Source organism: Coffea eugenioides, chromosome 10, assembly GCF_003713205.1.
Source record: "Coffea eugenioides isolate CCC68of chromosome 10, Ceug_1.0, whole genome shotgun sequence".
Taxonomy (NCBI): Eukaryota; Viridiplantae; Streptophyta; class Magnoliopsida; order Gentianales; family Rubiaceae; genus Coffea; species Coffea eugenioides.
Window position 1 is genome coordinate 1095662 of NC_040044.1, and position 16639 is coordinate 1112300.

At 35.6% G+C, this 16639-nt stretch overlaps 1 protein-coding gene and 1 pseudogene across 6 annotated transcripts; both read right to left on the reverse strand.

Moving 5' to 3' along the window:
- Positions 1-195: 195 nt before the first annotated feature.
- Positions 196-9134, reverse strand: LOC113748652 (annotated as a pseudogene).
- Positions 9135-10233: 1099 nt separating this feature from the next.
- LOC113749834 lies at positions 10234-15488 on the reverse strand. Of its 6 annotated transcripts, XR_003464589.1 has the most exons (8): positions 15365-15488; positions 14916-14971; positions 14658-14745; positions 11926-11982; positions 11306-11775; positions 11154-11211; positions 10986-11058; positions 10234-10764 (listed from the first exon to the last, which is right to left on the reverse strand). XR_003464589.1 is itself a non-coding variant. In XM_027293703.1 (6 exons), the coding sequence occupies exons 3-6, from the start codon at positions 14704-14706 to the stop codon at positions 10333-10335; spliced, it is 381 nt and encodes a 126-aa protein (XP_027149504.1). In that variant the 5' UTR covers positions 14707-14745; positions 14916-14971; positions 15365-15488; the 3' UTR covers positions 10234-10332. The 6 variants fall into 6 exon arrangements, 1 of the variants encoding a protein (XP_027149504.1); XR_003464590.1 differs by having other exon boundaries at positions 10234-11058; positions 11306-11378; XR_003464588.1 differs by having other exon boundaries at positions 10234-11058.
- Between the last annotated feature and the right edge of the window lie 1151 nt (positions 15489-16639).

Sequence of the window (16639 nt, forward strand, 5' to 3'; positions counted from 1 at the left end):
CTTGCCTGCGTGACTAAAACCAGTGAAAATTTTCATCAACTAAATGCAACATATGCATCGACTAATAAAGCAGAAACAACAGAATCAGAGGCCCAATTAATTCATGATTGTCTCCAACAAAAAAAAAATGAAGAAGAAGAAAAACTTTGTTTGCCAAGCTAATAAACGAGGAATTTTTTATTTTTTATTTTTTACTTCGATTCCCAAGTGGCTTGAGTTTACAAAAAGTCGCCAAGGATGATATCATGAGTTTGCTACTCACTACCTGAATAATTAGAGGTAAGACGTAAAACACTGTTTATGCAAAAATGAATGTACAGAAGTGAATAATTAATCACCGTCCACTGAGAAACACTTACAGCTATATTACAGCCCTACTACAATTTAAAAAAATATATATTTGCACAAGGTCGGTCAGATGTAATTCTGAAACAAAAAACGCATCTCTACTTTCAGTGTAATCTAATCTCTCTTCTGCTTGTTCTGCTACCTCCGTTTGTACCTGCATCAGTAACAATGGTCTTAAGAACACATTTTGAATAGCATTGCTATCCCGCATTGCCCATTACTAACTTCCAGGCCCATGCAGAAGATCAAACTGCTACTGCCCAACTCAAGCAACAAGCTCAAGTCAATACATATGTGACAATATGATATACTCTCCAACCTCTGACGTCCAAAAATCTTAACATTAGGCATAACCAGATCCTATGTTTTAGTCATGAGGCAGAGTTTATCTTTGGAGTACTCAGCATTCGGCCAGTGTATCAAGACTCTACATATAGGATATGACAAGAGAAACATGACCAGATTCATACCTTGACTTGCTTTTGAATGAGGATTTCTTCTTCCCACCTCCTTGGGGGTTTCTTTTCTGTTTTTTCTCACTCATGTCACTCTGAAAAAGCTCCCGCATCTCTTCCATTCTAGATTGGGTTTTCTGGGAAGAGGATGTTTGGATTTCTTTTCCACCCTTCTTGTAATTTTTCCAGCGTCAGTAGCCCTTTTCACAGCTTTCACAGCTTTTGCCCGCCGATAAGCTAAATCAACAAGGGAAATTCCAGCATTCTCTTTCTTACTTTTGTCATTGCCCTGGAGGGGAAAAAAATGATTGCTAAACCCAATACGCGAGAAACTAGCTATAAGAACAAAAGACAGTCAATTAAAGAACTGTAAATGATAACACTGGCAAAGAAAGTAAAGCAGGTCAGCAACAAAGGAAGCTACAACGTGCATGCAATCATAGCAAGAATTTAGTCATAAACAGTCAGAGGCAAAAAGTAAAGAGCAAGTGTACATACCTGGAGAACTTCACTGTCATCTTCCAGTTTCTCTCTAGCTGCTTCAAACTTCCTCCTTTTCTTTCTAGGAAGATTTTTCTGAAGAAAACAATCAGATAAAAATGTGTATGGACAACTTAGGCCAACAATTTTGTACTTGTGTCAATAAAAGATAATACGAACCTCCCTATCTCGCTTTCTTTTTTCTTTCATCTTAAGATCTTCAGCTTGTTCAGCACTAACTAGCTCATTTCCAAGATGCTTCCTATTTTGCAACAATTCCTAGCAACAGAAATCAACATGTTATCTCCGTATCAAATACTTTCCGCCACAACCTTGCATTAAGGAGACAAACCGAATCCAGAGTCCATGACTCAACCAAATACCATTAATGAGAATTAGTCTTGTCCATGCAAGTATAAAAGCAAAAATGGAAGATTCAAGCAACAAACAAATTCAAAAACTACAAACTATAGGGAAGCTAGCAAACTTGATGTTTTATAAACATGGGTCCCATGGGGGAATAGTCAAGAAAAAATAATGTATGTGCAGCAAAATCAATTGCAAGGTTTCAAGCAAAGCTGAGGGTACTAAATCATGATCCGTATTTATGAAACCAATACGGGTCTGGCACAAAGGAGTAGGCTATGGCATCTGACCCTTTCCGACACAACGCCTTACAACTGCAGCAATCTCATGAATCCTGTTTGCCATTATGGAGAAACAAAAATGGGTTCACAAAAATAACAGAAACCCTCTACAAAGAGAAAATGAGAAGGAAGAAATGGAAATTCTGGACAAATGTCACAATTTTCACATGAGGTCCTTGAGACAAGTGCTACTGTTGCGGCAAAGCCAGAATACCTGATTCTAGGGGCAACAAGTCACCTAAGCATTATTTCTGTGAGAATAGTTGAAACAAAATAGGAGAATAAGCAGATGACGGAATCCCAGGAGGGAAAGTTGAATTTTTGCAACGAGATGATTATCAAAATCTTCAAGGAAAGAAAAAGGAGCATCAGTGATGATGATTAAGATTCTTGAGAGGTGGCTGAGAGTGGCGGCTGTGTGTTTTCATTCAAGGTGAAAGATGACAGTGAACAGTGGTCATGCTGCGATGAGAGAAAAAATGTGTTGAAGACTGAGTTGGGAATTAGGATTTGGGGCTGATGATGAAGATGAAAGCTTGAGGAGTGTGTTGGCTATGTTGTTTTTAGGGCAATTGAGGAGTGAGGAAGAGGACATTGATTAGCCATGTTTGGGCCTTTCCTCAAATTTGTTTTGGGACTTTGGACTTTGAGCAATATTTGGGCCCTAAGAAAAAACAAATGGGCTAGTTATTAGATTTGCTTTTGGGATGAAAAAAACAAACAGACTACCAACTTTCACAATATAGACCCTGTGAAAATAACAAACGATTTTTCTATTTGTTTCATACTAAATATAGAGTATAAGCAGAGAAACTAAGAAAACGAGGTCAGAAAAAGGTGTCCACAGCTAAAAACCACAGTACCAGAAGTGTGGTATGTTTCCAACTGATCAATAACACACAAAAACAACAGAGACAATAATGGATTCAGTATGGTATGTTTCCAACTGATCAATAACACACAAAAACAACAGAGACAATAATGGATTCAGCAGTTCCAAAGGCCTCGACGGATAGTAAACCAATTCTAATGAACATTCTCTTATTCCCCACATAATGACTTAAAAAATGATCAAATTTAAATCTTCATAGACCCAAGTAGTGAAGCTTGAATAGCGTAGCAAAGCATTCAAATCAGCACAACAATAGTCAAGACCAATGATCCACAAACCATCCAAGTATCTCATCATCAAAATTGAAGCATAGATTCATACTTCCATAGTATCCCCATGGAAAGTTGAAACTTACCTTGGCCGCCTTTGCAACAAGCTTTTTCTCCTTTTCAGTAGCAAACCAAGTTCTTTTAGGGCGTGAGTAAATTTCATCTTTATGTGCAATCATGTTTTCAGCCTGCAATGCATTGAGGAATTCTTCTTAATATTTGTCAAAATGATACCACAAAAGATATGTGTCTTGATCCAGCAGGCAACAATGCAGGTGCCATGGAAACAAGTCACAACAGTTTTCAGATGATGCTGGTGCCAGAATAAAGTATTGTCTACTTTCAAGTCAACTGTTTCACAAAATATACCACGAACAAGCAAGTTGTTCTCATAAATATCAAAATGGAAACTAGAAGAAAGGAAAGGTGATTAACCTTAGCGGCTTCCATTTCTGCTTTTCTCAAAGCCATTTCTTCCCTGCAAAAACCAAATTGATGTTGAAACAAAAGACACAAGCTCAATAAAATACAGGTTAGTGTTAGAATATTGAGAAACCTCTCTTCTTAAAGAATTTCGGCAACTTGCTCTTCCATTTGCTCAATCATTTGAGACCACTTAGTTATGGTCTGCTCTGCCACAATTCGGCTCTTCAACCTGGACCCAGCTCTTTTAACCTGCCAGAATGTATCACATTTACATTTACCAGCATAAACATCCTTCTCAAGCAAAGAATGTACCATCTCTCTTTCAGGTCTAAACTACTAAAGAAAAAGGAGGGGAAAAAAAAAGAACACCCTGTTGCATCACCAAAATCATCTGAAATGAACTTCTCATGTAGTGATTCATTCACAAGGACCAACACTGATTGATTGGCATATTTCTCATTCAAAAATGCAGCAGGGTATCAATCTAGGGGGAAAGGCTTAACGTTAATATAGAGTTATAAAAATCTTAAGAACCATGAAATTACTCAAATTAGTGGCTAGAAGCTTGAGAGGTATCAGCAGGTATGTTGCAGTCCGAGATGGCATCACATTGCAGACAAAAGAATCACAGCCAAAACCAGCTACTTGCAGGCAAGATCTCAAAACCATTTTTACCTTTTTGCCTTTAGAAAAGTGTGGCTTGTGGGCATGACCAAAATCCAAAATGGTTCTGACTTGTGGTGCAATATTGAGTTTCAATCATAGAAATTTCCCCCGTCACTAGATGTAATGGAGCATAGCAATATCATATTAAGTTAAAATACAATTACCAATCACTAGAACACCTTCTCATTGAAGCATAAAAATCACAAACATGCACAAAATGCAAAGCATTCTACAATTGCAACTCTGCAAAAAGAAGATGAGGCTCTTACAATGGCTTTCAGAAGAGACCGATCATTGTCAGTCACAAAAGTAACAGCATACCCTTCCCTACCAGCTCTAGCTGTACGACCGACTCGATGAACATAACTGGAAATAAAATTAAGAAGAAAAAATTAACAGAACAGACAGAATTCAAAGATACAATCAATCCAAAGAAATTCAATTCTCAGAGACCAGGGAAGGCTCCAAAGAACAACATATGCATAGAAGAAACTGCATATGGCTGCATACAAATACGGAATCAAGAAGAGAAAAACAACTGAAATCATGTAATTCCAAGCAATTTTTTGGGGGGACCAATATTACAAACCTTGTAAGGTCGCGAGGACATGCAAAATTGACAACTGTTTGGACTCCAATAATGTCAAGTCCCTAAAAAAAGAAAAGAAGTTAGGCCATAAGCACGTGATATTTTAAATTTGTGTTTTAACTGCGCTGCCGAGTTTTCAGACTGTACAATATAGACAGAATAAAGAATTGAAAGCAATGCTAAAATAAAACCCTACAAAAGATGGACTAATTATCTTACTCAAGCAGCAACATCAGTTGCAATCAAAAAATCCACTTGTTGCTTCCGAAAAAGTTCCAAAGCTTACAAAAAAAGTACCAATGAGAATATGCTAGCTGAACAGTTACAAAGTAGCCTACTTTAATTTTTAAAGCAGGATGCAGGATGCAAAGTCTCACGTCTAGGCGTTGAGCCTGGGTCAGATTTCCATGAAGCTCAGCAGCTTTTAAGCCAGCCAACCCAAACAAAATTTTCAACCGATGGGCAGCCTGCTTTGTCCCACTGCCACATGAAAATGAAATTTCTGAGAAAATGTAGACTTAAATCAACACTAACTAGTGTTAAGACCTGAAAGGTTCTCAATTATCTGAACTCATAACATGGATGATGTAAACATAAAACATACACTCGAATAACCTATTTATCAACCATATTTATACATCAGGAGTCGAACAAAAATTTAACGAATGAACTCGTATCACTTTATCTGCGGAAACCTGAAAATAATGACTTTAGATGTGAATGCCCTAGAGCACACAGCAAGAAGTACTGCCTCCTGATTCCCTTCACGCATCCGGCGTATCCTAACCACCCTACATAAATGCAGAACAGGATAATAAATTCGCAATGTCTAAAGAAAACCAAGTTTTTCAGAAAACCAGTTGACATGGTGAAGAAAATGAATAGCGATGTAGTACATAATAAAAATACAAGGCTTTGAGAACCCTTTGCCATCAGCATAAGCTGCTAAGTGCCAAAGCATCTCTAGGATGACTTACTCTTCAGTTAAAGTTGCTGGCCTTTTTGTGGATGGATCAGCTAAAAGTCGCAGAGGTTTGTTCAAGGATAGCTTGATAAGCTCATCAACTTCCTCTGTCATGGTAGCTGAAAATAGCATGGTTTGTCTACGTTTAGGACACAGTCTTACCTGAGACAAGCCCTCCAATAATCACTTAAAGAAAGCACACCCAAAGTACAAAAACAACCACAGAAGGGATTATTAAAAACGATTGAAAGAAAAGAAAAATATTAGAGGAGTTGAAGTAAAATGGATTCTCATTGCAAAACTTCCTAAAAATGCCCATTCTCCATACAAGGAAAAAGACACAGTCGTCAAACATACCAGCTCACGAATTTCAGCACTGAATCCTAACTCCAGGAGACGATCCGCTTCATCAAGGATCAAAACAGCAAGCTCATCCAAATCTATGGACAGAGAATTGCGGAGATGATCTATCATACGTCCTGGAGTAGCAACAACTATATCCGGCTTGGACCTCAAAGCTGCCTCTTGCGTCTGAAAATTGCTCAAGGTTAGCAAACTTTCTCTGGTAGACAACCAAATGCTATGAGTAGACAATATATGATAAACCATCAGTAGTGTAAAAGTAAAGTCCTTGAAAAAACACTAATAGTTAGATAATGTAATCACATGAGGAACTGCCATGATCTGGTACCTCCATGCATTTTTTAAATAGAAACTGAGACTAACAAAATTCCCAAATATGTACCACCAGTCCCTACAGAAGAAAATTAACTTCAACCCTAGGCAATTGTTTCTTCTACTTTTCCTTTTCAGCATTTAGGGGCAGAAGGGAAGAAGTTCTGCATACTCTACCCAATTCGTATTTGCAAACAAATGCAACCAAGTTCCAACTATTACCTATTATGTGATACAAATGCCTAACTCCTATTCACTAGTAGCATGCCACCTTTCCATCTAACTCCAAACTAATGTGAAGCTTGACAATGTTTTAAGCTTACTCATATGTAGAACCAAATTCAGCTCAAAATCCACTCTAATTCTAGAAGCAAAGGCAGTGGGGGGAAAAAGGAAGTAAAGAAGGCATTGACTAGCATCATACAACCAAAAGATATGGGAGAACTGAAAACGAACTAAAGAGCGTTTATCTGGCAGTCAATACAACTACATTTAAAAGATGCAGCAAAGTGAAAATGAATGATAAAAAAGCATAAGATGAGATGGCATAGTTCTCTTGCAAAGCAAGCATGATAAACAACAAACCTTCAATGAAAGCCCACCAACCACCAGACAACATCTAATATCTGTCATGAATTGAGCAAGCTTTTCTATCATGCTGTGGACCCTGATTCAAATGGTTGAATAAAAATTAGCCAATCAATTAAATATAATTCAAACATAAACCTGAGCAGAGAAGTCAGTGCACCACTTTTATCATCATTAACATATTTCGGTTGACTTTGAAAAGAAAGAAAGAGTTTTATTGAGGAGAAGAAAAGACACAATTAAGATCATGGGGAATGATTGAGGAAATGGAATAAAACTGTTCTAATTTTATATGACAAATCAAGTGAATCGACTGACAGCCTAATCTCAAAACTTACTGCACAGCTAACTCCCTTGTTGGCGTCAGAATTAGAACTCTAGTGGCAGGGCGATTCTTTGGACGGAAATGTAACCTTTCCAGTGTTGGCAAGGCAAAGGCAGCCGTCTGCATGAGCAAAGTCAAACAAGAAAACATACCAATAACTGCAATTAATTTTTTTTAATATCTCTTTCTTATTTCTACAATTTTTTTAATCTCTTTCTTATTTCTACAAGCATAATGGCATAAATACAGCATACATCAGTTAAAAGAAACAATAAGCAAATAAACCCCATGAAACATCTCCATCTGTATATAACTTCCATGGACCTGTTATTGCACTTCCAACTTTTAAAAAAAAAAATTCTCTCTCTTTTTCTTCCAATCATAATGGCAAAAAACCAGCATACATCGGTTAAAAGAAATAAGGAAATAAAGCCCATAAATATCTCCATCTATATTATATACCTTCCCTGAACCTGTTATTGCACTTCCACATATATCACGGCCTGCTAATGCCAACGGAATACATGCAGCCTACAACAAAAGATCCTCAAATATTTATCATCTCACAAAAACATAAGACTACTGGATGCGTGACTTTATCATATATCCATCAAATTAAAGTCACATTTAAAAAACCAAAAGAAAAAAATGGAAAAGAAACAGAAACCTGAATTGGTGTGGGCTTGGTATAGCCCAATGCTTCACAAGCTCGAAGTAAGGGCCTCGAAAGATGCAGCTCCAGAAATGAATTTGCGTGGTAGGAAACTTCCTCCGCCGATTATTTGAAAAAAAAAAGAGGCTGATGATCTTGACACTCCAGCATTAGCTACAGGCACTCTTCTCTTTCTTTATATTAGCCAAAATAATACAAATACCCCCAAGTTTAGGTTTTTTAACAACTTAAATGCCTAGGTATAGGGACAGTTACAAACTAAGAAAAAAGTATTACTTTCTAGCTTCCTTTCAATCATACTAGTTACTATTTGGAGTACATATTACGGTTTTAACCCAAGAAACAAAGCCAAAAAAAAAAAGAAAGAAAAGTATTTTTATCACGTTTACAAGCTAATACCATAAAAGAAGTGTCAAGATCATAGTGTATGTATGAACTTGATAACATGACACATATTGACAATTCAATCAGTAGAAAAAGTTAAGGTGGATTGCGAAACTTCCGAGATTAAATACTAAAGTGGGGGTGAGCATTAGCCGGAATGAATTAGATTCCACTAGCTTCATTCAAAAGAAGGAACAAGAAAAGGAAGAATTACTGTCTAGGTAGGTTTATCGAAAAGGCAATTCCACAAAAAAAAAAAGGAGAAAAGAAAAAATGAAATGAGAAATTAAGGGGAGGTTGAGAGCTACTAACTTGACGGTCAGGTTGGGAATCGGAGTCGTGGTCGTGGTCGTGGTGGGAGGTGGGGATAGGAGGGGAGGGGCAAGAGCGGATCGCTGTTGGAGGAGGGCTTTGGAGATTTTGAAGTCAATGGAAGTGGTGCAACGGCGGGCATGCTCGTCGGCAACTGACTGGGAGTAGGAAGAAAAATCCCAGGGAGAGTGCTTGGATTTTTTATTCTTTTTAGCTGGAGAAATTGATATTTCGTCTTCCTCCTCGTTAACGGCGTCGTTTTCCGCTTCTCCGTCTTCTTCGCCTGAGTCGTCCTTCCTGTCATCGTGCTCGTACTCGATCTCTTCATCGCTCGGGGGTTCAAATACGAAATCTGAAGCCATTGAGTGTCGACTAGCGAGATGATGTTGTGTTTGGTGACTTATGAGGATTCTCAATTTCAGCTTTCAGCAGGAGGAGAAGCTGCTGCTCTTTTGTTTACCTGGAGTTTATATATGGACCTTACACGCTAGCAGTTGCCTGGTGACGCTTTGCTGCACTGCGCGAGACTTATTGAGGGTTTTAGCTAAACTAGGAGGGGATCACCACGCGTTGCGCGGTGTTAATTTCATATTGCCCAAAAAATGCCCAGATTTTCAAGTGGAGATATCATAAATCATATGCATTGCATTTAAGTTATCTGGTTATAAAATGATTAAGCTTTTAAATAAGCAATGTTGTAAGAAAATGCGAGTAAATAAAGGTTTGCATCTAACATGGTGTCGAGAAAATGATCGAAAAGAAAATAATTGAGGCGAATAAAATTGAAGCTCATCAATATGATTTTGCTTCATGTAGAGATGGGATGTAGTGTTGGGAGAAGTAAATGGGAGATTCAAAAATATTAAACAATAAGTAAACACTATTAATTTTTTCTATTATTCTGTGAAAGATTGATTATTTGTGGTGTTTTTAAATTTATAACGAGCATTAATTTTGATGTTGTTCAATCGTTTCTATATTGTTTATCCAATTCTTTGCATGTAAGATGAAAATTGGAACAACTAACACAACAACTCTGGTGAAGAGAATGGAAGTGTGATACATGGTATGAAGTAGGTGTACAGTGAGAATGAAGGGGGTTCATATTTCTGAAAAAGAATCCTCCGTGCAACAATCTATCTTCACAGTCAATAGAAACGTTTCCTAACCGAAGTTTATTGTTGGAAGAATGAAATAACCAGTTGACAAATAGAAAGGTGGAATTCTTGGCGCACTTGAGTTTCATGCCATAACAGGCCATTTATATGAAATTAATTACTGATTATGCAGAAAAATGTAGCTGGAAAACGGTGAAAGCATGCAAATTGCCCAATCCTGGCCATCTAACTTGCAAATTGTTGTGATGACAGATGTCAAATTATTTGAGGCCATACAATTAGGAGGCATATAATTAGTAAAAAGAATTATTGAATTAAAGAGGTAAGTGAAAATTGCAATTCAGTGTCATTAAGAATACAACCCACCGTAACTGGACAAAATTAGGAAGTACATAATAGGTCCAATATACACAATATGATGCATTGAAACAAAAGTTGGTCACTATCTTTACAAACGAAACCTCTTATTTAAAATGTAAAAGGTACATAATGTCTACAATAATATGTATCCAAAAATGAGGCTAATAAATAATCACTGTAGATCCATGCAGGACAGACATAGAAATAATTCCAATCTTGATTCTAGGGATGCATGGCACTTCAATCATGATAGTGCAAGGGAAACGGTAAGAGTTCTTCCACTCTTCGGGCTTTGACTCATTGCTAAGCAAAACAAGCCAAACAAATCATTAAGCATTCTCTCAAATAATTTACTTAATTTGAACTCAAGCCACACAATCAAATAACAGTAAGTATAAAGATATCTGATTGGGCCTAGAACAACAAAGCCTAAAGAAGTGTCAGATATCTTGACTAATAACCTGCACATAGACGATAGAACAGCAGAAGCATATTCCAAGGAAAGTGAAGAAAATTCTCTTAACAAATTTAGCAAGTCAGCAAAATGTTGAATCCTGCCAATGCCTCTCATCCTTTTTTCAACAAGTTTATACCTATAAATATTGAAGTTCAAGAAATGAACCCAAAAGGTTAAAGATGAAATATACAAATTTATTACCAAGTAAAACTTACTCTAACAACAAAAGTGTAATCAATCTATAAAATTAATCAATGAAAAGAAACTAATGATTCATTATTCAAAAGCCCATCAAAAGAAGATGACATTTTCACACTACAGAATAGTCTATTTAGATAGCCAAATAAGGAAGCTAACATGCTATGGAGTTCCAAATATGGATGTGCACAATATCTGCTCAACCAAGTCACCTAGTTTAAGATATTCTCACCTATCAATTAAACAAAAACTCGATTAATTAGAACTTATACCATCATTAAAACCCAAAAAAGGAAAAACAACAATAAAAGGTGAACAAACACCTACTTAAAGGCTATCTTCACCATTTGTTTATTCCTGGACCACAAATAAAGATTGCTTCTTCCTGTAGTGGATACCAGAAAAAGAAGAAAGAAAAGGTCAGAGATAAAAACTGAAGGGGAAAAATTTATCCCTGAGAAATTGCAATGGCAAAGTACCTTCGGTTGTGTAGACAATCATCTCCCTACTCTTACTCTCAAACATATACTACTTTAGAAATATTGACTTGTCCTAAAAGATGCAGAGACAGAAATTGCATGAAGACCAGGTCCCATATTCAGTGCAAAAACAAGAAAAGAACAAAAGGATTCAACTTTTAACTGAGCAAAAAATGATTCCTGAACCAGCTTAGAGGTTTCTTCGGAAAATCTTTAAACTTCTCTGCAAAAGTGAAAGTGAAAAGTCTTAACCTCGACCTTTTGTTCCATATTAGTTAATGTTATTTATCATTTAACTTCTGATTTAACAGATGCACTTGATTAACAGACGACCACTCTTTTGGCATATTAGTTAATTTTGGCAGATTTACACTCTTTTGCCAAAAGTGTGTAAAAGAGTACTTCAAACTAAACCTTCCAGCTTCATATATGCTTCAGATGCATAACAATTCATGTTGAGAAGGCAATAGCTAAAAAAAAAAAATTCATAAAATTAACAATTTCAACACCCACCAGACACTTCGTGAAAACCACTACATAGCACAAAAATCAGAAATTTGAAATTCAAAGTTAAGGTAATCTAGAAAGATGACCACAAAATAAAAAAAAAAAAAGATAACCTGAAAAGCTAAATCTTTTTCTCCTCCCATTAGTATTTCCTTGTGATGTTCCTCAATCTATCAAATAGGCAGCAATCTAAGATTATGAGGAGCAGAAAAACTAAAGAAGCAAGCAAGAAATTAAAAACTTCAGAAATGAAAAGGAAGCAGAAACTTGAAGGTCCAATCTAGTGTAAAATTGGAAAAATGACAGGGAAATAAATCAAAAAAAATCCACAACCTGAAAAGTTAAAATTTTTTTCTCCTTTCAGTGGATATTCCTTCCATTTTTTCAAACTGTTTTCACATTTGAATACTATAACGTTGAGATACCAAGAACCATATATTACATACACTGAAAAAATGACTTCACCAATAATGACTAACCATAGAAAAAAGGGCTTTAAAAATCTCATTTCGCAAATTCACATACGAAGTAAAATCTCAAGTAAGATATTGTCAATAATATTAAAAAAAACCCATAAAAGTATAAACAAACAATTATTAGATCAAACTTGGCTGTTTTGTCTTACAATTACTATGGGCAAAATAGACTGCTATTGTAGGCAATGAACCACATAGTTCAATCGTCAACTCTGCTTTACCCAACTTGCTCACAAACACTTCTAAAACAAAGCCATGTAATTAAATGATAATGCTCAAAATGTAAAAGCATTTGCTAAAAAATTGATCTTCTAATTTTTGAAACATTAATGAGATGTTATCAAGATTAAAATGCAAAGAAAAAAAAGTAAGTTTGTAAAATCTACCCATTAAATTGGCGAAATAAATTGTGTAACCTAACCATGTTATGATAATAACCAAAGTAATAGGCTCTTTGACGAGCTAAGAGAGCCAGGAAGAAAAAAAAAGAAGAACATGCCAGAAAAGAAATTGCCCCAGTCCAACTCATTATTCAAGAGTAGAAAGGCAAAGAAAATTAAAAGGCACAACTATTCAATATGTTATTTTTAACTTTCACAAGCAAATGTACATGTATCAACCCCCTGGGAGTTTCTATTCTAGTTTCGTAACCTTCAATTGTTGAGGAAAATAATCTATCAAATAAACAAAAGAACACAATTAAGTGATAATCTAAAGCCTATCAGCATATACATTTAAGAATCTAGGGAAGGGAAAATTTTCTCTTATTCATCAGGGGGAAAAACCCCCAAAGAATACAAAATCAGTCTGTTTACCACCATGTATGCATTATCTTCAATGAATGTTGCACTGGTAGTTATTAAGTGGGGTTTTTTTTTTGTTTTTTGCATTGATAGTAAGAAATTGCACATGAGCCACTATAAATGAATCATTCTTTTCTGTAGGACCAATAATTACAATAAGAGAGCAAACTACAAACCAAAAGGTAAATACATCAATACATTGAAACTGCATATAAGCAAGCTAACAAATGAATTTCAAATCAAATATTAAATAATCTGCAATAAATGAAAATTTCTTACTAAAAAATTCAGAGACTACAAAATTACAAGAATCTCATGGTAAAAGAAACATTAAGTAAACAACAGTACATTAAACGACTAAATATACCTAATTAAGTAGAAAAAGGTTAAACATAGAACAAACTTAAGTAGCCTTAAAGCTAGTGAGAATAATATAAGTAGCTTCCCTCCTATCACTACCAGCAATCAGCTTAACACAAAATACCTATTAAAAACACCAGATGAGTTTTGGATACTCAAAAAAACCCAAAAAGAAAAAAGAAAAATAACATTGCAATCATGGGCTATGAACCAAGTATAATCCCTGCATACATAAAAATCTTTCCTTCTTGTACAGGATGATGGCACATAAACATTAAGAAACAATATGATTTTCCATTGAATGCCTTCTGCACAGAATGTTTGAGATACATAAATGGAGGAAAAAGTAAAAATCTGGAACCCATACAACAAATTGAACAAAAGGTGAGATGGCCAAATAAAATAATCACAGTTAAGAGTATGGCCAAATATACACACTTTTGGCAATCACTTTTTCCTCATTGTGTATCTGAATTTCTTGCACTGCACAAATGTAATTTGAGAGCAAGGACTTTTTGGAATTTGATACACTAGACATGTTAAGCTCAACCAAAAACTCAATATTGTTCTGAAGCAAATTACAGCATAAAAACTTTTGGTTCCGCTGCAAAACTCAGACACCCATAAGACATTTTAGCAATAAGTGTTAACCACACTTGTAAATGCAACTACACCACTCTATGCATACTCTAAATACAAAGTCACAACTACTGCAATGGAAAAGTAATGACAAAGACATCTATTCCAAGCACAATTCAAACAGGATCTCCCAATACCATGTATAACTTGGATGCATAACCATCCGTGTTAAGAAGGCAATAGTAAAGATAAATGGCAAAACTAAGAAATAATACCTATAGCTACTTTGTGAAACCAATGAATAGAATATAACTTGAAAGCTGAATTTCAGGTGAGCTGCAAAGATAATTGGGGGAAAAAAAGATCACAACCTAAAAAGTTAAATCTATCTCTTCTTGTGGATATTTCTTGCGTTTTTCCTCAATCTACTAAATAGAAATCAAAATATGACATAAATGGAAAACAAAACTATTAGCAGCAGCAAAACTAAATAACTAAACAAGAAATTAAAACATATAATATTCAATGGAAAAGCCAAAAAAAAAAAAAAGGAACCGGAAACTTGAAGGTCCAGTTTAGCGTAAAATTAGAAAATGCTTGGAAAATAAACTACAGAAAAATTCGAACCTTGAAAACTTAAATCTTTTTTTCTTCTTCCCGTCGACTTCTCTTCCATTTTTCCCTCAATTTATTAAAAGAAAAATGAGATCCCTATCTGTCCAATAGACAGCAGAAATGAGATCGTTAATAGCAACAAAACTAAAGTACTAAGCAAGAGATCTGAAATCAAAAACTTTTCTTACAAAAAAAAACGGAAACAAAAATTTGAAGGCTAGAGTAAAATTGGAAAAGGGCTGAAAAATAAATTAAAGAAAATCGCACAACCTGGAAAGTTGATTCTTTTTCTCCTTCTCGTGGACTTTCAGTCCATTGTCCGCAATCTATGAGAAGCAAAATGCGATTGTGAGTAACTGCAAATTCAAGAAAACAAAGAAAGAAACAAAAACTAAACAAAAAAAATCAAAGAGCCATATTTGTTTTAAATTTTTGTTGATTAACAAAGAAGAAAGAAAACATGTAGATGAATGATAGTCGAAAGTCGGAAGAAAATAAAAAATAGCAGATCTCTGGGTTTATAAATACTTCCGACTTTCGCTGCTTTTGGATGAAGATTTTACTACGGCTTTCTTTGTTTGCTCAAAGTAGGAGTTGGAAGAATAGTATTTCAGACGTCTGGGTTATTAATCGAAAGATTAACAAATCTTAGCAGGAAAAATATCTTTCTTTTGTAAATAAAGGAAACTGTAAAACTTTAGGGAAATATTGGAGCTTACCAATTAAGATGATTTTTGTGTCTCATGCGTTTAGTAGCTTCATATCCAGACCAATTCTAGCAAGAGAAAAAAATCAGTTAGAATCATATAATTGAAAAAAGGAAAGAGAAGAAGGGGAAAAGGGGGGAGGGGGGAAACAGGAAGGAAAAACAGAGAAAAAAGGACCAAATAAAAAACAACAAAAAGAAGAAAGGAACAAAGAAATGAAAAGAAAAATGGAAGGGGAGAGGAGAGGAGCTTTGGAGAGCAACGAAGCGGCGGAGATGAATGAGGGGAAAGAAAACAAGGAAAGCCCTAAAACAAATTTTTTGTCACATGAGAAGCACATGATGGACGACCACCATCCAGCCAATAAAACTTGGCCACATCAGCACAACAACCACCATTCTTAAAAGATCCATTCGCGCTTTTACTATATAAGTTGATTAGTAGTATCAGGCTAAATTGCCAAGCAAATAATATAATTAAAAAAAATAAAAGATTAGGATCCTGTGTTCCACCTCCCAATTCTACCTTCTGTATTACCCATTGATATTTAGCCACATATCTTCAATCTTTTTTCTTTTTCTTTTTTGGTTTGGACAAGCTTTTACTTGTAGTTGTAGTAATTAAAAAATCAATGTACCATACAACAATCGTTCACTGAAAAGGCACGCTGGAAGTGGAATAGCAGAAATCTTCCGGTCCCTGTCCCTGTCCCGGTCCCGGTCCTGGTCTCACGAAATCTCATTAGGAGGAGAGAAGATTCTCATCAAGTTCTCGTCTGAAATCTGTTTATTCACTCCTTTTCATGGGCAGGGGCCAGAAGAATCAAAGCTTCACAGTTGGCGGCTAGGACTTCAGCATTGAGAGTGCACGCGCATTCATCAAATCTAAATGCACGAAATTACATACAACAGCCTAAAATTGTAGTAGTAAACATGATGCATCTTTACATCAAGTTTTACTTCAAGCTATGGTTGATTTTTATTAGGAAGAACTGCACCAATCGTTCCTCACATATTATAGATGTGAAAATTTAGTCCCTCAGAACAAAAATGATCAGTTTTAGTCTCTAATAAACAAAAAATGATCACCTTTAGTCCATTTTCACTTTTTCGATCAAATTTTGGCCGGAACTCACTGGGTCATATGCAATGTCCAATTTTTAAAGGGTAAAAGTGACAAATCACCCTACTGTTGACCACAAAAGTGATGCTAGTACCAAAATTGACATAACGCTGCACTTAGTGTCATACAAAGGCAACAACATAGTAATGCAAAATGTATTAAGAC

Bases quoted from the DNA above. Each gene is read 5' to 3' on its own strand.
- LOC113749834 (XM_027293703.1), bottom strand. From the start codon at position 14,706: ATGGAAGAGAAGTCGACGGGAAGAAGAAAAAAAGATTTAAGTTTTCAA. The intron at 10,765-11,153 runs GTAGGTGTTTGT...CAATATTTATAG, and splicing joins ATGGTGAAGATAGCCTTTAA to GTATAAACTTGTTGAAAAAA. The intron at 10,475-10,632 runs GTTATTAGTCAA...TGTTTTGCTTAG, and splicing joins GTTCTATCGTCTATGTGCAG to CAATGAGTCAAAGCCCGAAG.